Genomic DNA, 24,483 nt, shown 5'->3' on the forward strand with positions numbered 1-24,483 from the left:
ATTCAGAGACAGACAAATACCATATGATTTCACTTAAATGTGAATAAACTGACAAACAAAACAGAAACAGACTCATAGATACAGAGAACAGACTAACAGCTGTCAGAGGGGAGAGGGGGGTTTCAGAGCTGGGTGACAAAGGTGACAGGATTAAGGGGGGGGGAAAACACTCATAGACACAGGCCACATGGGATTACCAGAGGGAGGGGGTGTGAGAGAAAGCAAAAGAGTGGTAGACAGGGAATCAATGGTGACGGAAGGAGACTTGACTTTGTGTAGTGAACACTGAATAAATACACTATACCGATGATGTATTATAGAACTGTACACCTGAAACCTATATAATTTTATTAACCAACTAGAGGCCGGATGCATGAAATCTGTGCAAGGGGCTCACCCCCACAGCCACTGCGGCTTGCCTTGGCGGCTTGCCTCGGCCCGGCTTCGTCCGGAAGGTCGTCCAGAAGGATGTCCTGAAGGATGCCCGGTCTAATTAGCATATTATGCTTTTATTACTATAGATGTCACCCCAATAAATTCAATAAAAGCTTAAAAAAACAAAAATGAAAAATATTTTTGAAGAGGAGCTTAGATCTGGCTCTGTGGTTCCAGAACATATATATGAAAACCAATAAATAATAAGATATAATATTATCTCCCACCAAAATGCGGGCTCTAAATGGTAAGTATTTCTGGAGCTCCAAAGCCAGAGAAATTACTGTCATCAGGGCACTCAGACCTGACAGCATGAGGCCAAAGGCTACATCTTGGGCTGAGGCACCAGGCTAAAGCAAGCCTCTCATTCAGACAGATGCCAGGGGCTCATTTTAGACATGGCAAAAGGCACAAGGAGCAGAAGACGAAAGGAACAACATGTGTCTGGCCCCTTCAGCTGAACGATGGCCCTGGGAAGGAAGGTCAAGTTTAAAGTGATAAAGAATACAAGGTAGTTTCTGAAGAGCCTAGAACACCAGCCTAATCAGATTAGTTTGTAAGAGAATTTCAGAGCTATAGGTATTACTTTCACACATAAAGCAAGGTGTTGATGAAGTGAAATGCTGAAGGGCAAAATCCCAAGGGTCTCGCCCACAATCCTCACATTCTCACTTTAGCTATAAAGAGCAGTGGTTCTGAAACTTTGCTACATATTGAATAAATGGAGAATATTAAAAAAAAAAAATCCACCACCAACTCCTGCCTCTCCCCACAGCATTCTGGTTAAATCGGTATGGGGTTTGCCCTGGATAGGACGAGTTATAAAAGCTCCCCAGTGTTTCCAATCTGTAGCAAAATTTGGGAACCACTGGTCTGGTGGTAATGCAATCTCATCACCACATCATCAAGCATACAAGTTCCTCAAGTACTAGTTCAGGAAAATTAACCTGAACTCCGATTTAATAAACTGTTGGGAAGGAGAGAAAGTGACAGGAGACCAGTACAAGACTTCTCAAACTGTTCAATTACATAACCAGTCACCAGTATTGACTCTCTGCAAGGCATCCTATCTAACAAAGAGGGAATATGCTAATTGACCATCACTCCATCACAAAGATGGCTGCACCCACAGCTGAAGCCAAGTTCCCATAAGGAGCAATCAGCAGGGACCTGAGGCCACGCCCTCCCCTGCCCCCGTAGGGCTTGACAGGGGACCTCAGGCTGCACCCCCCACCCGGCAGAGCTTGACAGGGGACCACAGGCTGGCAGACCTCAGGCCATGCCCCCTGCCCCAGTGACAGGCCAGGGGACCCGAGGCCATGCCCCCCACCCAGCAGGGCTTGACAGGGGACCTCAAGGTGCACTTTGCGTCCTGGTGCTGGGCTAGGGGACCTCAGGCTGCTCCCCCTGCCCCAGCGCCAGGCTGGGGGACCTCAGGCCGCACTCCCCACCAGGTGGGGCTTGACAGGGGACCTCAGGCCACACCTCCTGCCTTGGCACCAGGCCGGGGGACTTCAGGCCATGACCCCCGCCCCGGGGCCAGGCCAGGGGACCTGAGGCCATGCCCCCCACCCGGCAGGGCTTGATGAGGGACCTCAAGGTGCACTCCCCATCCTGGTGCTGGGCTAGGGGACCTCAGACTGCTCCCCCCGCCCCAGCGCCCGGCTGGGGGACCTCAGGCCACGCCCTCCGCTCCAGCACCGGGCCAGGGGACCTGAGGCTGCGCCCCCCTGCCTGGCAGGGCTTCACAGGGAACCTCAGGCCATGCTCCCCACCCAGTGGGGCTTGACGGGGGACCTAAAGGTACACCCCCAGTGCTGGGTCGGGGGAACTCAGGCCACGCCCCCTGCCCAGCGGGGCTTGACGGGGGATCTGAGGCTGCACCCCCCTGCCGGTGGGGCTTGACGGGGGACCTGAGGCTGTGCCCCCCTCCCGGTGCCGAGCTGGGGGACCTGAGGCTGCATGCCCCCGTCTGGCGAGGCTTGACAGGGGACCTCAGGCCATGCCTCCCACCCAGCGGGGCTTGACAGGGGAACTCAGGCCATGTCCCACACCTGGTGGGGCTTGACGGGGGACCTCAAAGCACGCCCACCACCCTGGTCTGGGCTGGGGTACCTCAAGCCATGCCCCCATCCTGGCGCCAGGCCAGGGGACCTGAGGCCACGTCCCCTGCCCGGCGGGGCTTGACAAGGGTGCGACTGGCCGGGTCTGGATCTAGCCCAATGGCGGGGGGCTGGCTGGGTCTGGGTCTCATGTGATTTTGAGGTGCATGTGCGTGGGCGGGGACTTGACTCTGGGTCCCGTGGTGTGCCCCAGACTCTGACAGGAGGAAGGTTTTCATATACATTTTACTAATTTTCTTTCATCTCTGACACTTCTATTATAGAGAAAGGGCAAATAGCAATATTAAATTATTTACTCTAATTAATCCCCTTTTAATGTGATGAATTTTGTGCACCGGGCCACTAGTGTAAGGCTATAAAGGACTGGACTATGGTAGAAATGGACAGCATAAAAGAGATTTAAAAGAAAAAAAAACAAAGGAGCCCTAACTGGTTTGGCTCAGTGGATAGAGCGTCGGCCTGTGGACTGAAAGGTCCCAGGTTCGATTCCGGTCAAGGGCATGTACCTTGGTTGCGGGCACATCCCCAGTAGGAGGTGTGCAGGAGGCAGCTGATCGATGTTTCTCTCTCATCGATGTTTCTAACTCTCTATCCCTCTCCCTTCCTCTCTGTAAAAAAATCAATAAAAAATATATTTAAAAAAACAAAGGAGATTAGTGACTAATCTGATGCTATAAGGAATGAAGAAAAAGGAGATGATTAGTTTTCAGGCATAAGCAATGCCAGGAAAGAGACTGAAAAACTGGAAGAGGGATAATAAAAGAAATTCCCATACTATGCACTGGGCCTTCTTCTAGCACAAAAATACTGAATGCATGGCTAAATTGATATATGTATAACACATTAAAACACACGCAGGAAAAAAAAAAAAGACACGGAGGACAGAGATGAAACAAAAATGGCAAAATATTGATAATTCCAGAAATTGGGTTATGAGTATAAAAGGCTTTTTCCAGAAATGGTGTATCATCAACAAATAAGTTGCCCTAGCAGTAAAGCTAAATAACTTTAGCAAAGAGCCAGTTCAAAGACAATAACCACTCAGTTCTTGTATTAAACTGAGCTTACTTACCACTTGCTGCGATATGCCATAAGGACAGTAATTGCTGTGTTCCATTTCTAAATGCTAGAACTCTACTCAGGAGTGAAGCATCATTGACCTATGACTTTCAACAGTATGAGGCAAAGCCACAGTCAAGTCTGTTTTCAGAGGGTTTTCAAAGTCCCATTGCATACTCCTTCCTACCCTCCAGGTCAGCAACCCATTTTGCAAGGTAACTGATGCTCCACAGCCAAGTTCCCCCATTGCTTCTTTCAACAGGCAAATGAGAAAGCCACTGAGTCAACCCACTTGAGAGTAACAGGAAAATTATAAATGTTTTTTCAACATTAACTGTGGAAGAGGCTTAGAGTCCAGTGATAGCTTCCACCAATCTAAATGGATAACCTGGGGCCCTTATCTCTGAGCTTTAGATCCCACCTTATGCGTAAAGTGAGGGAGTTAGCTTTCAGGAGGTGGAGAGCAATTTAACAAGATGTTATCAAAGGCCTTAAACATGCTCAGCCCCTTGGATCCAATAGTTTCACTTCTCAGAAGTAAGCCAAGGAAATAAGAGATGGAACAAAGGGTTAGTTTTTATAATAATTCAAAACAAAAACAAAAAAATACCCTAATATTACAGATACAAAGAGGGTAATAATTAAATAAGATATGGTTATTCATGGCATTATTATGCAACAAGAAAATGTATTTTCAGCAAATATTTAATAATATGGAGAAATATTCCTTTACATAATATATATGTGTTATAAGTAACACATATATATTATATAAAGTAATAAATTCATTTTAAAAATCAATAATGGCTACTATTTCAAATGACAGCTAAAGATGTCAAAATTTTTCCTCTGTAAATATTCAGTATTTTCTAAGTTTTCTATAGGGGTGTATACAATTGTTAAAAATAGGTGGAAAAATTAGTGTCAAATCAAGCCATTGGCCCAGATACCCTAGGTAGTGCTAACTTTGATCTTGCAATCCATTCTAATTTCCAGGCTTAAGCAATTACAAACCATAATTAGAGATGTCAACATAAGACATATACTCCAAAAAGAACTTTACAGAACTATAATGTTTTTAATTATTACACAAAAAAGGCTCGAGTCTGATAAACTATGGCAATATGTTCCTTGGGATCAGAACTGAGTCTTTCGTCCTTCAGTCCTTGGGGATTTAATTGTTGAATAAAATAAACAATTAAACAGCTATTGTTTTACTGCAAGGGTTGCTGCGGTAGAGTCTTCATGATATTGACTCGAGTAAGGGTAAAATACCTTATAAACTAATGCATAATTCCCCTCCCCGATTCCTACAAGTTTTTTGAAGGGCTCACAAGACGTGGGTCCTAGGGCCAAGTGGTTACTAGCTGGCTGGTGACGATGGATGCTGACCCTGTGAAAGAAGGGGGTTCATCAGATGGCCAGGCGTCCCACAGAAAGGTTACTTCTGCTGCACTTCCACAGGAGTCCAGCGCAGCCTGCATCAGCCCGCTCCACGGCAGGGGAAGCGGGAAGTCCCCGCGGCGAGGCGCGGCCCCGAAGGGCGAGCGGAGGGTCCAGCTTTCAGCGCGAGCCCTCAGCTCCGAGGGGTTCCTTGGTCTCCTGCCCCGGCCACTCCTGCCAACCCCGAGGGTGGCGGGATGCGGCAGAGACCCCGTGGACAGCGGAAGAGCCCTTGCGGCCCCTCCTCTAATCTCTAAGGGCCTTCCGCCGCAATGCCCAGCGGTCGCCTGCTCCCCGGAACCCCGGCCTCCCCCAAAGACCCCACGCGCGTGGCCGCCGCCACCCGGGACTCACCAGGGGTCCGGAGCCATAGCGCTGCCTCCACCGCTCCCGGACACTTCCTGCCCGCAGCAGCTGACTACGGCGGCCCGCGCGGGTCACACCCCGCGCTCCGACCCGAACGCGCCGGAACCTGCAGTTTGCCGAGGGAATGTACAGTAAGCAGGTCCTCGACACTGTGATCGAGGACAGCGCTCCGCCGAGGAACAGTGGGTTGGAGCAATCTGCTTCCGCGAAGAGACGCGAACAGCTGGGTACACTTAAAATAAAATTGTTGAACAAAATGTAATCATTTTCCCTGTTAGTGAAAGTGCCTCTCAACCTCCTGCTGTTAACAGAAAATTGTATCCTGCTTAAAAACAAAAACGATCGTGGTGATAATTACACAAGTGTATTAAGTTCACTAAAACTCACTTTAAGTGAATTTTATGATATGTAAATTATACCTCAATAAAGCTTAAACTCCTTTTTACCCAGCTTCAAACTAGCGACCTGAAGTGTTAATTATACATTATTTTATGGCAGTCTCCCCATCAGAAGAAATCCTCTGTTTGATTAATTTTTAAATGCCATTAAGTACTTGATTATATAGTTACCAAAAGGATCACAGACTCTTTACATTGGGGGAAGGAGTAATTCCTCCTGTGCCTTTGGTAGCCCCTAAATTTGCAGAAAACTAGGAAAAAGAAGCCCTCTGCCTAGTTGCAAAAGAGCTTGCGGGAATTTGAACTCCGCAGGCTAGGTTTAGCGCGGGCGTGGATCTGATGCGCATGCGCACGTCCGTTACCATAACGACCAGAAGACGCTGTATGTCCTGGAGGCTGAGGGAAAAGTGAGAGGTGTCTCCGCAAGATGGAGAGCCAAATTTTGCCCAAGGCCGGGGTGGTGGAGTTGGCCGAGGCAGCCGAGGTGGCCGACCTGGAGCTTCAGGCTGTGATCGGCTTCAATGGTGAGGCCATGAGTATGTCTGGGCTGGGTGGTGGGGGAACCCTGGGATGTGTAGCGCTAACAGGAGCAGTGAGACAGCGGGTGGTACCTGGCAGACAGGTGGGATGCTGGCAAGAGCCTTGGCCAGGGCCATATATGGGGGCCGGCGGGGGGGGGGGGGGGGGGCGAGGGACTGAACAGCTTCTCCTGCGCAAAAGCCTTAGAGAGTCAATTCTTCGCTCCAAGTCTCAATGAACCGGATGGTTATTGCCAGCACCTAAAGGGACCAAATGTCGCCTCACAGGGCTGTAAGGATGAATGAGCGTGTTGTAAGTGTTGTAACCCTTCTCCCATCAGATCAGCCTTCCCTGGCTCTAACCCCCATGTAGTTGGAAAAGCTGTCCGCCCCCTCAGTAACCACTGGATTACCCAGTCCATGATGGCCCCTGGGACCAAGTAACTTCCAACATCCCAGCTGCTGTATACATAAGCACCGCTTTAGGGGATGATCCTGTGCTTTACCCCGAAATAAGGATTCTATTGGGGAGGACTTCAGACCACGACAGAAGCCACAAAAGACACCAAGGGGGAACTGGAGGGGAGAGAGAGGCTTTGGTCAGAGGGGGCTGGTTGTTCTGCTCAAATCCTTACTTATAACTGCCTATTATTTTGGATATTAGGGGGAGAAATGATTTTGTTTTTTTCTGAAGGATGAAAAAAAGCAATGAATTACATTTTAAAAAGCGAGATTTTTAAAAGTACACTGTAATGCCTGGAAGCTTTAAAACTGTAGAATTGTACACACAGAACCATCAATGACCAAGATTTTAAGAGCATTCTAGGACATGGCTCTTGATCTTATCTTCATTTTAATTTAACCATCTCTTATAGAAAGTGGGCACTTAGCACTAACTGGTTTGGCTCAGTGGATAGAGCTTCAGCCTGCAGACTGAAGGGTCCCGGGTTGGATTCTGGTCAAGTGTACATGCCCAGGTTATGGGCTCAATCCCCAGTAGGGGGGCGTGCAGAGGCAGCCGATCAATGGTTCTCTCTCAGATCAATGGTTCCCTCTCATCACTGATGTTTCTCTCTCTCCCTCTCCCTTCCTCTCTGAAATCAATAAAAATATTTTTTGAAAAAGAAAAGAAAAAGAAAGTAGGCACTTAGTACATCTGAGGTATGGACCATCTTTAGAGCTGGTTCCAAAATCATTGGTAAAGGAAGTAAGTGGCCTGTAGTCTGTGCAAAGGGTCACACTGGTGACCAGTGTACAACCTCAAATATAGAGCTCTGCAACCAAAGTCATGCTGCTCTGTAGCACTCCCAGAGTAAATATATGGCAAATTATATCCCAATGTCTTCCATAGCAATTCATTACTAATTACCTTGGCTTTTTTACTTTATTTTTTTTAATTTTTAAATATATTTTTATTGATTTCAGAGAGGAAAGGAAAGGGGGAGAGAGATGGAAACATCAATGATGACAGTGAATCATTGATTGGCTGTCTCCTGCATGCCCCACACTGGGGATGAAGCCTGCAACCCCGGGGCATGTTGCCTGACTGGTAATTGAACCATGACCTCCTGGTTCATAGGTCAACGCTCAAGGACTGAGCCATGCCAGCCGGGATATCTTGGCCTTTTTAAATGGCCCAAATTAATTGAATTGTTTTTACCTTGTTGGTTTTGTGACAACTTATATTCTCACCTAGTCAAATATACATTTATTTAGAACCACCACATGCCAAGTAGCGTGCTATTCACTGCGAACACAAGGACAAATTCATAGCCATACTTAAAAGGAGTTTTTAAAAATAGAAAAATGCAGTGAAACCAAAAGAAAAATCAGCCATCATTACATTTCCCAAAATATCACTGTTCAAATTTTGCTGTGATCCTTTCACATAAACATATACATCACTTACATATAAATATGATGTTTTTTTAAATAAAAGTTGATTCAGACATAGATAACCTCTTATAACAAGAATTCCACTTAACAGTATGCCATATAAATCTTTCCTTAGCAGTAAATATGCTCTATGCCATAATTTTTAATATAATATCCTGTTGCAAAGATATGCTACAATTTATAAGAACAATGCCCTGTTCTTAAGAATTTAGGATAATTTTCATTTTCTACATTTATTTTTAAATGCTACAAAGAACATCTGCTTAGGTAACCTTTTTACCCTAACTTTTTTCCTTAGGGTAATTTCTGAGTACATTTTACAGATTTTTGATGTACCCTCCAAATGCTGTATCTGACATGGAACAGAAATGTGTGCCCCAAAAGCAGGGGAATATTATAGTAGCATTCTTTCATTTTTTTTTTTATTTTCTTACAGTAGCATTATTTCAAACCACTGGAAATTAAAAACAACCAAATGTTCATCAAAAGTAAAAGGACAAATAAATTGTGGTATATTTACACAATAGACTACTATGCAGCAATGGAAAAAGAATGAACTATTATATACAGCATGGCTAAATCTCACAAACATAATGTTGAATGAAAAAATCTAGATGTAAAAGAGTGCATATTGTATAATTCGATTCACATAAAGTTCTAAAATGAGGAAAATTTATTTATAAAAATAGAAGTCAAAACAGCAGTTACCTTTGGGGAAATGTAAACTGGGCAAGGCACTGGGAGGGTATATGGGGAGGGTGGTGGTAATAATCTACCTCTTTATCCAGGCCACAGTTGAATTGGTACGTTTACGTGGTAAAAAGTTACTGGGTTTTCCTGCATTTTTGTCTTCAATGAAAAAAAAAATGTTTAAGAGGATTAAAAATGGTGGTGGAGTAAGCGGAAGCTACACTGACACTCTCCCAGGACCAAACTGGAAAGACAATTAAAATACAGAAAAACCAGCCTGAAAAATCAGCTGAAGACTAGCTGGAGAAAACCCTGATAACCACGGAACAGAAGTGGAGCCTGCAGAGAGACGAGGACATCTTTCTCCTGGGACCCTCGCTAACCAGGAGGTGTTGACCTGGGGGAAGACAGTCACCCACCCTGTAGTCCATCTAAGGCCAATCACGGCTGATAACAATCAGACTGCAGGCAGAGGCGGTTCTCTCTGGAGGCTTTGAGTCTTTGCCTGATCTCCTTCTGCAAGCATGTCAAACTCAAAGGCTAACACGGGCCAAATAAGCAAGGTGTAAGTGTATGTGGACCGCAAAAAAACAAAAGCTTCAATTTTCATAGAAACATAGGTTTATTTTGATAGAGACATGCAGAATACAAAGGGCTGAAATAAATGAGTAATCATTAACATAATAGGACATTTTAACAAAAATTAATATTTTTTCTTGAACATTAACTTACCAGACACTGAATAACTGCACAAATTAATAAGCGTAACACAAATAAACCTATTTTTCTTGTTCTCTGAAAGCAAAATCTTCCCTGCTGGGCACACCAAACAAGTCAGTACAAGATTAATGACATGGCAATCGGTTGCTAAAATATTTGCTGCTAGTATTAGTGGAGAGAAATGATGCGCCTGCTCATAAGGTGTGTCAGGGAAATGAATGTAACATGATTATAGTGATCAGTCATTAGCGAACGTTGTACTTCGTTATTAATAATTATGTATAACAGGATATTGTAAAAATTATGAAATTTTTATTAAAACATTTCTGACATACCGTTATATCGGGTGGGCCACAAAAATATTCCTTGTGGGCCGAATGCGGCCCGTGGGCCTCGAGTTTGACATGCTTGCTCCAAGGCCAATCAAGGCTAATAACAATCAGACCGCAGGATCTCTGGAGGCTTTGAGCCTTTGCCTGATCTCCTTCTGGGCCCAGGTGTGGGAAAAGCAGATCCAGGTGCACATCTTGGTCCTTTCCAAAGGCATGCAGCTCCAGAAGAGGGAGCCACAAGCTGTGGATTGCTGATAGCCCTAAACAGCATCTGACTGTCCTGAGCTAGAGATTGGGAGTCATAGCAGATCTACTTAACACATAGACACAAACCCAAACAGGCAGCCAAAATGGGGAGACAAAAAAAAAAAAAAGAAAGAAAAGAAAGAATTCTCCAGAAGAAGAGATAAATGAAATGGAGATATGAAATGTATGTGATATAGAGTTCAGAATAATAATGGTAAAAATGTTAAAAATTCTATAATATTGCTCATAAAAAAATAAGCAAACTTTATGAAAGTTTGGGAGGTCAAGGAAGGGTTAATTCAAGTAGTCTTTAAAGCTGGGTAGGAGTCAGAGTAATGACTGAGGAGCAGATTGTCAGGCAGCAGGAATATGGTGAGCAAAGAAGGAAGGTGGAGTGTGTGGGGACTGGTTGGAGAATGGCAAAGGTGTGGTGTGGCTTCAGGGTCAGGGAGGGCAGGATAACCCAGGAGAGAACCTGGGATTAGATTTTAGAGGCCTTAAATACCAGGTAATTGAGTTTAGTCTCCACATGGAAATAAATTAGAAGCAAAAGTAAAACCCGTTTTATCATTATGACACTAGAACTCATTGTAGTTTCACATTATAGTTTATGAGTTTTAACTTGAGGGAGTAAATGTTTAACTGTACTTGACTCTTTTAGGTATTTCATTTTAATGGGAATTTATTATGTAAGCAAACCAAATATAGTTGTGTTGCTTATGAAAGCATTTTATAAGGCTACTAGTGGCCTAGTGCATGAAATTTGTGCACATTAAAAGGGGGACCCAGAGTCAAGTCCCCACCCACCCACCTATGCCTCAAAATCGCGTGAGACCCAGACCCAGCCGCCCCACCCTTGTCAAGCCCCACCGGGCAGGGGGTGTAGCCTCAGGTCCCCTGGCCCAGTGCCAGGACAGGGGGCATGGCCTGAGGCCCCCCAGATGGGGCGGGGTGTGCCTTGAGTTCCTCCATCAAACCCTGTGGGTGGGGGGGCGTGGCCTGAAGTCCACTGTCAAGCCCCACGGGGGCAGGGGAGGGCATGGCCTCAGTTCCCTGCTGATTGCTCGTTAAAGCTCCTTATGGGAACTTGGCCTCAGCTGTGGGTGCAGCCATTTTTGTGATGGAGTGATGGTCAATTAGCATATTCCCTCTCTATCAGATAGGATTATTATATAGGATTATTATATAGGACTAGAGGCCCGGTGCATGACATTCGTGCACGGGGTAGGGGGGTGAGGAGGTGTCCCTCAGGCCAGCCTGCACCCTCTCCAATCTGGGACCCCTCAAGGGATGTCCGACTGCCCATTTAGGCCCGATCCCACCAGGATGGGGTCTAAACGGGCAGTCAGACATCCCTCTCACAATCCAGGACTGCTGGCTCCCAACTGCTCGCCTGCCTGCCTTCCTGATTGCCCCTAACCGCTTCTGCCTGCCAGCCTGATCACCCCCTAACCACTCCCCTGCCAGCCTGATTGATGCCTAACTGCTCCCCTGCCAGCGTGTTTGCCCCTAACTGCCCTCCTCTTTAGGCCTGGTCAACCCTAACTGCCCTCCCCTGCAGGCCTGGTCCCCCCCAACTGCCCTCCCCTGCAGGCCTGGGTCCCACCCAACTGCCCTTCCCTGCAGGCCCGATCACCCCCAACTTCCCTCCTCTGCTGGCCTGGTCACCCCTAACTGCCCTCCCCTGCAGGCTTGATTGCCCCCAACTGCCCTCCCTTGCAGGCCTCGTCCCTCCCAACTGCCCTCCCCTGCTGGCCATCTTGTGCTGGCCATCTTGTGTCCACATGGGGGCAGGATCTTTGACCACATGGGGGCAGACATATTGTGTGTTGGAGTGATGGTCAATCTGCATATTACTCTTTTATTAGATAAGATAGAGGCCTGGTGCATGGGTGGGGGCCAGCTGGTTTGCCCTGAAGGGTATCCCAGATCAGGGTGGGGGTTCCCTTGGGGTGTGGGGCGGCCTGGGTGAAGGGCCTGTGCAGGCCGGCCACGCCCCCTGGCGACCCAAGCAGAGGCCCTGGTATCTGGGATTTATGTATCTTCTACAATTGAAACTTTGTAGCCTGGAGCGGAGCCAAGCCTCCTGCTCACTCGGTGGCCGGCAGCCATTTCTTTTTGGGGTTTGTGTATCCTCTATAATTGAAACTTTGTAGCCTAGAGCGGAGGCCTAGGGCAGCCAGGGCTGCAGAAGCTTTGCTTCCTCCATTGCCGGGGGCAACCCTTGCCTCCTGCTCTTTCCAGCTCAGTGGCTGCCACCATTTCTGTTTGGATTTGTTTACCTTCTGTAATTGAAACTTTGTAGCAGGGGTCCTCAAACTTTTTAAACAGGGGGCCAGTTCACTGTCCCTCAGACCGTTGGAGGGCCGGACTATAGTTTTAAAAAAAACAAACTATGAACAAATTCCTATGCACACTGCACATATCTTATTTTGAAGTAAAAAAACAAAACGGCAAAAACACCCACATGTGGCCCGCGGGCCGTAGTTTGAGGACACCTGCTTTGTAGCCTTGAGTGGAGGCTTAGGCCGGCAACGGCCGGCGGAAAGCTTGGCTTCCTTTGTTACCGGGGAAACCCAAGCCTCCCTCCTGCTCTCTGTGGCTGTAGCCATCTTGGTTGGGTTTATTTGCATATTTGCTCCTGATTGGCTGGTGGGAGTGGCTTGTGGGTGTAGCGGAGTCAGGGTCAATTTGCATATTACTCTTTTATTAGGTAGGATAGGTATTGAGAGTTTGGTATTGACACAAAGATAGTCACATCCACCAACTGACTGGTAAAGGAAGCTAGTGACCTACAGCAGATAAGCCTGTGCTTTTCCTATTATGCAAAGAGTTCTTAAACTACAAACACCTACGTTACCAAAATAGACCAGGAGTCTGCAAACTATAGCCTGTAGACCAAGCCTGGGCTTCTGCCTGTTTTTATAAGTAAAATTTTATTGGAACCCAGCCAATAAAATGTTTCTATCTCTTCCTTACTCCCTCTAAAATTAATTTTTAAAAATATTTTAAAAATGCTTTAAAATTGATAAAAATTGGTTTAAAAAGTTACAGTCTGGAAATATTTTGGAACTAGATAGAGGTGGTGCCATTGGATTGTTCATTTTTTTAAAATATGTTTTATTGATTTTAGATTTGAGAGAGGAAAGGAGAGGGAGAGAGAGATAGAAACATCAATGAGAAACAGCAACATTGATTGGATGCATATACTGGTATTTTCTGTTAGGATTTGCTCTTTAGGCATTATGTTTACCTGGTAAGAAGTCATTTCCTACAACTTGTATATACATTGAATCTTGTTTTTCACTCTTAGATCCTTGATCTACCTGGAATGTATTCTTTGTGGATGGTGGGAAGTGCAGATCTAATTTTACTTTTCCATGTGGATAGCCATATGATTATTTATAAGGAGCCTGCAATTAGAAATAAACAAATATACATTTTAGTAGGAATAGATAAAGCTTAGTATTATGAGAACTTACTGCATAAAAAAGGAACAATAACAAAAAGAAGGAAATAATTTACTTGGTAAATACATTTGGCCATTTGAGCAAAAAGGAAATCTACATAGACTGATGAACAAGAACAGACCCAGAAACAAGGAGGCATCGATCGAACTGTCGGGCCTCAGAGGGAGGGAAGGGGAGGGTGGGGGTAGGGGGGAGAGATCAACCAAAGGACTGGACTGTGTGCATGCATACAAGCCTAACCAATGGTTAAGGACAACAGGGGGGTGGGGTGGGGGATGGGAATGGGGGGATGAGGACAAATATGTGACACCTTAATCAATAAAGAAATTTAAAAAAAAAGGAAATCTATTTAGCTACTGGGATCACACTCTGCACCAAAATAAATTCCAGAGGGAGTTAAATATAAAAGACAAATTCATTAAAAGACCAGAAAGCTACATTAATAAATATGACATTTTGGTGGAGAATGGAAATACCAATAAATAAGATTTTAAAGTATCCAGGAATAAACATAATAAGAAATGTGTGAGATCTTTCCAAAGGAAAATTGGAAATGCTACTGGGCGAAAGCACATAAAAGGAGAATATACCATTTTTAGCAAGAGACATAATGTATCATTATGGAAATTATCTTTCCTTAAATTAATCTATACATTCAATACATCCCACGAAAAATGACTTTTTAACAAGTCAAGCTGAATTTAAAGCTTATAGTATAAAATAACTATGAAGAAGAACTAAAACAAATCCTAACCAAAGGTGAGTGATAAGGGGGACCTGTGTCTATTTCACATTAAAATATATTACAAAGGCCTGGCTGGGTCGCTTAGTTGGTTAAAATGTCGTTCCAATACATCAAGGTTGCAGGTTCAATTCCCGGTCAGAGAACATACAAGAAGCAACCAATGAATGCATAAATATGTGGAACAACAAATCAATGTTTCTCTCTCTTTCTTTCTCCTTCTCTAAAAAAAAAAATCAATAATAAAGAACATATTGCAAAGGTTTGAAATAGTTGACATGATTCTTGGCAAATATCTGGAAGATGGCATCTTCCTGTGAGAGGTCCGGGGCTTCTTCAGAGTGCCTGGTGGAGACTTAGGACTGAAGCCAGAATTTTATCTGTACCAAACTTGTGCTCAGAGCTGTGAATTCATGTTTCCCCCGTGCCTGTGTTCTCACAAGGATGCACTCACCAGACAGGCTGGCTGCGCGCACCTCAGGCATTCTGCTCCTTAGAATTATGAGAATTGGCCCCTCGCGAGGGCCTTGCTGTTCAAAGTGAGGTTCCTGGACCAGCCTCGGCATCGGCGGCACTTGGGAGCTTGTCAGAAAAGGCGATATCTCTGTCCCGCCCCAGACCTAAAACCAGAACCTACCTTCCAACCAGGCACCTGGGGAGTGTATGCACATTACAGTTTGAGAAGTCATACACTAGACTGACCTTGTCAGTGGAATAAAATTACCTGTTACCCACCACTTATTTTCGTTGAACTAAGGCTTATATTAAAAGTGTTCTCCTTTGTACTCATTTTTTTTTTTTAAATGACCAGCCACTTCTGCACCTTCTGATTATTTTTAATCTCTCTTTTAGGACATGTGCCCACTGGTCTGAAATGCCACCCTGACCAGGAACACCTGATTTACCCTCTGGGCTGCACAGTCCTCATTCAGGCGATAAATACTAACGAACAGAATTTCCTGCACGGTCATGGCAACAACGTCTCCTGTGTGACCGTCTCCAAGAGCGGGGTGTACATTGCCTCGGGACAGGTCACATACATGGGCTTCAAGGTGAACAAACTGAAAGTAACTCACCGTGAGTCGATTTAGAGGTGCCTGCCTAGCAAAACTGCCCCACTTACTAGTAGGTTAGCTCTGTGCTTACTAGTAGGTTAGCTCTGTGCTTACTAGTAGGTTAGCTCTGTGCGGACACGCGTCCGTACCCTTCCCCCTCTCCCTCTGGACTCCCCTGGAGCTCCTTTTCATCCCATCAGGCCGAGAGGGAAGGAACCTGGCGTCCTTACACCAAATGCTGCTGCTGGTGACCGATCTGCTCAGGAGTAAAAGTCTCCGTTTAGAACCGTTTCCACTTTGTTGCTGTGGTGCTTGTAGGAAGGACATGATGTACTTTCTAGAAAAGTGACGTCGCTATTATTCTTCGCCGAGGGGGGTAGCCATCTCCTCGGGTTCTTGAAGGCCTGTCTGTGACCTGACTGTGTATTCTTTCTCCCAGGCAGATATCATTTTGTGGGATTACAAGAAAAGGGAGCTGATTGCTCGGCTGTCACTCCACAAGGGCAAAATTGAAGATCTGGCCTTTTCACCAAATGACCTGTACTTGGTATCACTCGGAGGCCCAGACGATGGAAGGTAACGAACTAAGCATGCTTAGTTATGTTCCAGCAGGCATGTTTCTAGACATGCCAAGCGGCCTCTCCCCTCTAACATTCCCTGTTGTGTGAAAGCCTAGGAAGAAAATGCCATAGGACTCTGGCTGGGCATTGAAATGCGCTGGGGAGCTTTAGGAAATTACCGGTGCCTGGCTCCACCTGCAGACAGCCAGCTTTGATTGGCCTGGCCTTTGGGAGCAATAAAAGCTTCCCACATGATTCGAATGTGCATCTAAATTCGAGAGTCATTGCTATTTTAAAAAAGAAAAGATGACATCATCACCATCATTATCATCTGCAGTAGCATCAAAGGCAACAGCCGATTTTTGTGAGCACTTACTATGTGCCAGGTGTGTGCTGCACGCGAACTGCGTTATCCCATTTAAGCCTCACAGCGACTCCAGGAGGTGGCAGCTGTTGCGACCAGGAGGAACTAAAAAGCTACCAGCTGGTAAGTAGCAGAGCTGAGAGGCAAACCCTGGCGGTGCGACGCCAGAGGCGGCACTTTTAGCTTGCCTCGCCAAGACATGACCTTTGCCCTCAAGGAACTCAGAGTCAAGAGAGCAGTCAGAGAATACATGCAAATGAAATTGGGGGGAAAGTCTTTAAAAACACTGCATTAGGAGGAACAATCAGCACAGTCCATATGCCTATGTAAACAGCCTGGAGAAGAAAAAATAACAACACCTGAGGTGTGCGTAGGATTCAATACTTTGGTGGACTCAATACAAGGTACTTTCTTGTTTGAGCTCCATGGGTTTATTACAAATGAGATTTATAAAAAGAAATGAAATTTACTTTCATGTGTAGTGATACAGTGATAGCGCTGTATGTATACCAGACTTGATGTAGTGATACAGTGATACAGTGGTAGCTCTGTATGTATACCAGACTTGAATAGCAAGCCCACGGAGTTTTAATGAGATTTCCACCTTTAATAGTTGTTCCTTTCCCCTGTTGAGTAGTTACACCTTCCCTGGGCTATCCCCATTGGACTGTTTGTGATAAGAAATGTACCCAGAAATCATCGATCAATATTCTTTTTTTTTTTTTCGATCAATATTCTTAATTTAACTTTAAAGCAGTTGCTCTGAGCCTTGGGTGCATTGGAATCAACCAAGGAAATTTGGAAACTACTGATGCCTCGTCTCACCCCAGAGATCCCTGGAGCTTGGCAGTGAGGCCCCTTGCACTTCCACGTCTTTCTGCCAGAAAGATGCCCAGGCTAGACCTAGGGGGAGAGGAAGATGGCCCTTTAGCCAAACGTAATCTGCAAATTGTTCGTCTCCTCTGTCATTTTAAGTTTGACTTTAGGCTATCTAAAATTTGCTTGCAGAAGGTTGGGGGATGTTGAGAAAAACATTCTAAAGCAAGTTTCTTTTCCAAAGAAAGAAAAGAAAACAAACCTTGCTAGGCAAGAACATGCAATATGCCCACCCCTGAACAGCCACGGTGGTGAGGAAGACAAGGTTCTGAGGGTTGGTTTTGGATAATCAGGGGTCAACCCTGAATCCGTGGCAGGGTCCCTTCTACCCAAACCACCTGGCTTCTGCACACAGGATGAGGAACAGAAGGGGTGTTGGGGACTGTAGTAGACATTTGGCAAGTTTGGATGTGCATGCTTTTAAAAAATATTTTGTAAACTACTTATGAACCTTTTTTTTGCACTAATATTATCACATATCAGTATTGTAATGCACCCTGCTTTTTTATTAACTTGATATGAAGAACATATTCTGTGTGTGCACACGTAGACATATGCCACATTCTTTACAATGACTGCATGGTATTCCGCTGCACGGATGTGCTGGAATTTACTCAGCCAACTCTCTCTATGTCAGTGCCCTTTACTTAGTTTTACACTTTAAACTTATTTTTTGAAAAATTAAAACTCTACATGTCCATGGTTTATAAAGAAAGTATGTTTTCTAACTATGCAGATGGATTCAAAATACATATTCCCTCCATCATGAAGAGCTCAACTCTCCCGAGGCACTTGGGTTCTTTCTTTACAGCTCTATTGAGATGTATTTCACGTACCATAAAATTCATCCATTGAAGGTATACAGTTGAGTGGTTTTATGTTGTTTTTTATTTTGTTTTGTTTTGCTAAAATACTTCCCCAAGGAATTTTTCACATGCTGTGTTTTGTAACCATCACCACAATCAATTTTAGAACATTGTCAACACCCCAAAAAGAAATCCCATGCCCATTAGCGGTCACTCCTCATTCCCGCTCCACCACTACCCTCCCATCCCCAGGCAATCTCTAATCTACTTTCTGTCTCTATAGATGTGCCTGCTCTGGATGTTTCCAATAAATGGAGTCATACAATATGTGGCCTTTTGTGACTGGTTTACTTTATTAAGCATAATGTTTTCAAGGTTCATCCATATTGTGGCATGTATCACTACCTCATTCTTTTTCATTGTCAAATAATATTCCATTGTATGGATATACCACTTTTTCTTTATCCACTCATCAGTTAGTGAATTTTTGGCTCTTTTCCACTTTTAGGCTATTATTAATAACTAGAGGCCTGATGCAAGAAAATTCATACAAGAGTAGGCCTTCCTTCCCCCGGCTGCTGGCACCAGCTTCCCTCCAGCACCGGGACCAGGGTTGGCTTCCCTCTGGCCCTGACTTCATCAGGAAGGATGTCCTGTCTAATTAGCATATTACCCTTTTATTATTATAGGCTATGAATATTCATGTGTAAGAATTTGTATGTACACATGCTTTTTTCTCTTGGGCATAAGGTACTTGGTTTTAAGAGGGTTTTTGTTGTTGTTATTGTTGTTGTTCATCTAGTTATCAGTATAATCTTTTAAGTGATATGCCTCTCAAATTTCCCATGTTAGATGGTAACTATCAATTTCTTACTAAGGAAAAAAAAAATGTATGGCTCTTATATTGTCTCCTACCTCTCCATTCTTGGAGATCTTGGTTAGACCTTGATTTTAGATTATCTGTGATAACACATTCCACATGTATACAATCTGGGAAATATAAACAGGCATGTTTTACATTGACAAGGTTTGTAACATTTGTATTCTATTTCTGTAATACTTGGACGTACTGACCGGAAGGGGTCCTAGCACGCAGCTTTAACAGGCCCTCAAGTGATTCTGATACACGTTCAAGTTTGAGAATACTGCCTTAAGTCATCCTCTTTATTGCTTTTTTTTTTTTCCTGGAAAACTTCCCCAAGGGAGTTTTTTACATGATATAAATGGGGGTTAAACTTTTATGCCTTGAATGTCTGAAAATGTCTTTATCATAGCATCAGACTTGATTGTTGCACTTGCTAGTTTCTAACCTCATAATCATTTTCCTTCAAAAAAGTGTTAAGTGTCACTTATTTGTGGTATATTCTTCTCAGATCTGACATGTCTTCTCAGATCCAGTGTGATCGAGGACATGTCTGGGGGGGAGTGGGAGGGAGACAGCAGATCAGTGTAAATTTTTTTGTTCCTTTGTAAGTAACCTGTTTTTTCCTTTTTTCTAGAACTACTGAAAGAACTGTTTATTTTAAAAGCCTGTCTTCCCCTGACTTTTTTGTCCCTCTCATTTGGCAGCGTGGTGGTGTGGAGCATAGCCAAGAGAGACGCCATCTGCGGCAGTTCTGCGGCCGGCCTCAATGTGGGCAATGCCACCACGGTGATCTTCTCGGGGGGCTGCGACGAGATGTTTGTCACCGCTGGGAAGTACGCATCTGCCGTCGGGGGTGCAGGACCCATAAGCTACTTTATTTGCTTATGCAGAAAACACGGTCATTCCAGTGTGGGGGAACATGTTTTCGATCCTGGCAACATATCCTGAAGTCTTAAATATGGTCATTTGAAAATTCTGTGCTTCCCAGCGAAAATATTCTGCTTATCTGCTAAATCCAGTTCCGGTTCTGGTCCAGGTGTTACTGATAACACATCACCTACAATCCGTGCTCCCAGAGAGCTTTGCAGAGTCACTTACTGGGTGATGTTTTTCCCCACCTGCTTCTGATTTAGGTTTCATGAAATGATAGTTTGAGAATGAACTGTTCCAGGAAGTTTCCAGGGTTTGACTAGTAGCCACATGAGATCCTTTCCAGTAGGGGACCAAGGTCTGAACAGAGGCCAGCATCTGCCTAGCCGCAAAAATTAATTTACAGACTCAGCAGCCTATATGAAAGCATCCTATTTCATGCCACATGTCAGTTCAAAGGTCAAACATCTGTGAATGTCGGTGGAAGTATATGGAAGTCTATGTTGGCTGGAACTATCCTTTCTGGCCCACCTGTGGCTTCCCGTCTAGAGAGAGACAGTGTCGCCTGCTTTTCCGCCAGAGCCAAGCATTTGTGCTGCTCTACACCCGTACTGCTTCCTGTCCCCACCTGGTGACACGTGGCACGCATTTGTTCCCTGGATAACAATGAGGAAGGGCTTATTCAGAAGGCATGACACGACTGGCTGGGATGACAGCCAGCCCCTAAGGAGCGAATCTGACTCGGACCCTAAAGCAGCTGACCACGTCTCACCCTGTCTCCGGGGGCTGGTGACCATGAAGCTCCTCAGCCAGTGGACGAGGCCTTTGTGTGATGGGGTCGCTCTGCTCCTTGGCAGCTGCATAAGCTGTAAGCACCAACCGATTCTGACATCTGAGGACAACATTTCTTCAGGAGTCAAACTTGAATTTGAGTCAAAACAAAAGTTTTTCGGACAATCTCTAACCTAGGTCTGCTTTAATTTCATGTGACCCTGAGAACTGAGAAAAAGCAGTCTGAAGTACAATTTCTGGTATGGCGCCCTTACACTGGGCTCTCCACGATGCTCCCAATTTCAGGTGTTCCATCCGATTGCCTCCAAGAGATATCCTGCAAATCCCAATATTTCAGCATCCAAATGCCAGCTAGCAGGAAGGCCATGGAAAAGCTCTTTTTCTTTTTAGTTTAGAAAGTACATTCAAAATACTTATTGAACACTTCATTATGGGAATAACTCTGGGGGCTAAAGGAAAAGAAAAACTGACCTTGAGCAATAGATTTTTTAATATTTTCTGTCTTAAGATATTAGCTAAAGTCTTTGTGATGTTGATCATGATATATTTATACAATTATTAATTCAGATGAACTCAACATACAATGATGAACTATCACCTGTATGCCAGGTCTTATGTTAGGTGCTGATTTTGTTGGATTTTTCGTTGCTTAGTCTCATTTCTCCTTCCTTGAAGACAGGACTCCCCATAATGAAGTCCTTCCTTTTAAAAAAACTTCCTCACAGATCAACACCTATGAACTCTGGTTTGCTCTTCGTTTTCTTGTTTGTTTGTATGTCTTTCTATTTTCACTCTAGTGGGCAGAGTGTATGCTTCAAAGCGAGAGAGCCGGGTGTGAGTCCTTGCTCTGGTGTGTGCAGCCTCTGCCTTTTCTCATTTGGAGAGTTGGGGGATCATAATCCTTCCCTCAGGGTGGTTGTGACCATCAAATGGAAGATCTTCGGTAGAGCACTAGACTATAAGAAACCCTCAAATATATTTAGTTCTCTTCTCTTCACCCTCAAGACATACAGGAAACAGAAGAGACGAAGTGGTTGTTAAATGGGCACCCACTTGATTGTGAATTTCTTTTCTGTAGTGCGACAATTCGAGTATGGGAACTGGATCTCCCAAATAGAAAAATCTGGCCAACTGAGTGCCTCACAGGACAGATGAAAAGGATAGTCATGTGTATTACAGTAAGTACTACTCTGTGTTGTTTTAAGGAACTATTAGTGCAAGTTCCTGTTAACTGCACTAACCGAGGTGCGTGTGCATGTGTGTGTGTGTGTGTGTGTGTGTGTACATGTACCTTGGGCTTGGGTAGGGAGGGGAGGTCTGGACATATGAGATAATGAGTGAGGAGGCACAGGTGAGGGAGAGTCTCCATTCTGGAGCTCCAGTCAGAAGTCAGAGAGGGCTTGACTAGACTAGACACAACGCCGGGTGGGTCCTGTTGTACTGGGACCTGGGCTGCCACACGGAGGGAAGCAGTGTAGCCAGGAGGAACATCACTGTGCCACTTAGGTTATCTCTGCCACTGGAAATAAGGTTTCTAACCATGCAAGTCATTGTTGAAATGCAGCCTTTCCATAAAGAGGAATGATTCATATGTTTTCAATGTGGATTCATACATGCAGACTTGTAATTCCACTCTCCATTGACTTGTTCCTCTTGTCTAACGCATAGTCATTTTATGATGTAGCCTTTGGGAAATAGGAGATAAAGCAAATGCCTGTTCTCTTTGGAGGAGTACAGCTGCATCCTAGGAGCCCTTTGGAGGAGTCTCAGGAGATGGAGCCCACAGGGTATGCACACTAACCTCAGACACAGATAGACTTCCCGTGAAATGCACAGGCTAAATGCAGTCTAAGATTTCCGCCAGTTCTGAGTTCGGCCTCGAGCTTTTCTTACCCACCTTGGGTCTGAGAAAATAGAAGTAGCCATGCGCGCCTTTGTAGGTCTTAGTGTTTCAGAGAAAGCTCATCCCATCCCTGACCGGGCTCCTGAGCATCACTGGGCAAAGCCAGGTCCTCAGGATTCTTTGTCCTCTGACCCCCAGATGGCCAGTGATGACAGCTTCTTCTACCTTGGCACCACGACTGGAGATATTCTAAAAATGAACCCTAGGACTAAACTGATGGCAGACACCGGGCCCGTGAAGGACAAGTTCAGTCTGGTGAGTGGAGACCTTCACAGTCTGCTCTGCTGTTTTCCATTGATTTCTTCCCTTCGCTGCCGATGCAGACTCTAGTTAAGGAAGCGTCTGTGGAAAAAAAGAAAACTCTGTGACCTACCTAAGGCCACACCTAAATTTGCAAGTTGCATGGACTCGTTCTCTAGGCCCTCATCTCTGTTTATATTCAGAGCAAAGGTATTCTTAGGTATCCTCAATTAGGGCATCAGAACCACACTTTTTTCCCATATTCAAAACACACGGCCTGGGGCTTGTGATTTGTAATCACATTGGTCCCAGCATGTGGGCAGGGAAGAGAAGCGTGCTCTTTGATCAATAAGACTATAGGTACGTATAACCTTTTAAATCGAATAACTAGATCTTAGATTTCAGTCTTGGCCAGCATTATAAGTCACGAGAAGACCTAGAAATTGTCTATTGTTTATATTTGCAGAATTCCTAACAATTCTGGTAAAAAGTCCAGTGAGAGATGTTGATATTTAACCAAAATAAAAAGTCTACAATCAAAGGATAGCTTTACAGAGTGAATGCTGCTATTCCTAGTACCCCCGGAAAGTTACAAGGGCTGTTTCTACTCAACTTTGAATTTGAAAGCTTGTGCACCTGCCTATGTCATGTCTGATAATGGAACAGATGGTTCTAACTAAACTTAGTACCTTCCATCAGACATTCCCAAGAAGTTTTAAAATACTTCACTGTTCCTGGGAATATGTCAGAGTGTTCTGTGTTGTTGTTTTTTAATCCTTACACAAGGATATGTTTTTATTGATTTTTAGAGAGACAGGAATGGGAGAGGGAGGGAGAGAGAAAGAGAGAGAGAGAGAGTGAGAGACAGAAACATCGATCGATTGCTTCCCATTCGAGGCCCAACTGGAGATCAAACTGGTATGGGACAACACTCTAACCAGGGCCATGTCAGAGTTTTCTTAATCACATAATCATTTAATATTCAAAATGTTGAGGCGATGCACAAAAATGGAAGAAAGCTTTAAGTAGAAAAGAGTTTAGAGATAATCCTACAGGAGGTTGAGATGTAGTCTAGATAATGTTTTTTCAAATTATTATTAGGAGAGGGATTCCAATATATTAAATAGATGAAGACAAAACAGATGAGGTTAAAGAAGGCAAGGCTGAGAGTGCTGCCAGTTCCAACTCCAGAGACACCCCCAAATGACTCCATAGAACACAATATGAAAACTGCTGGGCATTTTTGCCTCCCAGCACTTGGGATCGAAGTGCCTCCCCAGAAAAGATGCTGGCTGTCTTAGTGTTCCTCTAACCTTTGTCACTTAGGTGCTATCCATAGCGGCACTAGGAATGCTTTCACTCCCAACCATTCGGGCCTGATGGTAGATTCCACAAAGCAATGATTCCATATGCCTTTTATGCTAGTGAAAAGAAGATCATTGTTATGGGATGAAGGGTTAGGAGGTATCACTGAAGACATTTGGTTGGAACATCAAGTGATCTTGATACCCATTTTGAAATTCTACTTAAATCTTTGTTCTACGGTTAAAAAGGTAAAAAATTAAAATGGTTTCAAGTGAGCCTATTAGGCAGACAGTACTACAATGAAGAAGATGATGATGATGTGATGATTGTAACAATAATATTAAAAACACTTCCCTTGGTTTATCTCATTTGATCCTTACCACAGTCTAATGAGATAAGTACCCTTTTT

General features: G+C 44.5%; 2 protein-coding genes across 5 annotated transcripts in view; one reads left to right on the plus strand and one right to left on the minus strand.

Annotated features, from left to right (window-relative positions):
* Window positions 1-5,508, minus strand: part of STX8 (syntaxin 8) — a 246,148-nt gene extending 240,640 nt beyond the window's left edge. The window contains exon 1 of one of the 4 annotated variants that reach the window (XM_079799291.1): window positions 5,010-5,366. In XM_079799291.1, the coding sequence (XP_079655417.1) occupies window positions 5,010-5,101 (92 nt within the window). In that variant the 5' untranslated portion in view covers window positions 5,102-5,366. Of the gene's footprint in view, window positions 1-5,009; window positions 5,377-5,414 lie in introns of those variants that run through there. The other 3 variants (XM_079799293.1, XM_079799290.1, XM_079799292.1) reach the window with 3 other exon arrangements.
* A 743-nt stretch (window positions 5,509-6,251) lies between these two features.
* CFAP52 (cilia and flagella associated protein 52) overlaps window positions 6,252-24,483 on the plus strand; it is a gene marked incomplete at its 5' end in the record, with an annotated part of 37,595 nt that continues 19,363 nt past the window's right edge. The window contains 6 exons of the mRNA XM_079798688.1: window positions 6,252-6,348; window positions 15,291-15,490; window positions 15,933-16,069; window positions 19,669-19,797; window positions 21,705-21,804; window positions 22,668-22,784. Coding sequence (XP_079654814.1) covers window positions 6,252-6,348; window positions 15,291-15,490; window positions 15,933-16,069; window positions 19,669-19,797; window positions 21,705-21,804; window positions 22,668-22,784 — 780 coding nt within the window. The remainder of the gene's footprint in view (window positions 6,349-15,290; window positions 15,491-15,932; window positions 16,070-19,668; window positions 19,798-21,704; window positions 21,805-22,667; window positions 22,785-24,483) is intronic.

The sequence above is a fragment of the Cnephaeus nilssonii genome (genome assembly GCF_951640355.1).
Source record: "Cnephaeus nilssonii genome assembly, chromosome: 19".
In the NCBI taxonomy this organism is placed as follows: Eukaryota; Metazoa; Chordata; class Mammalia; order Chiroptera; family Vespertilionidae; genus Cnephaeus; species Cnephaeus nilssonii.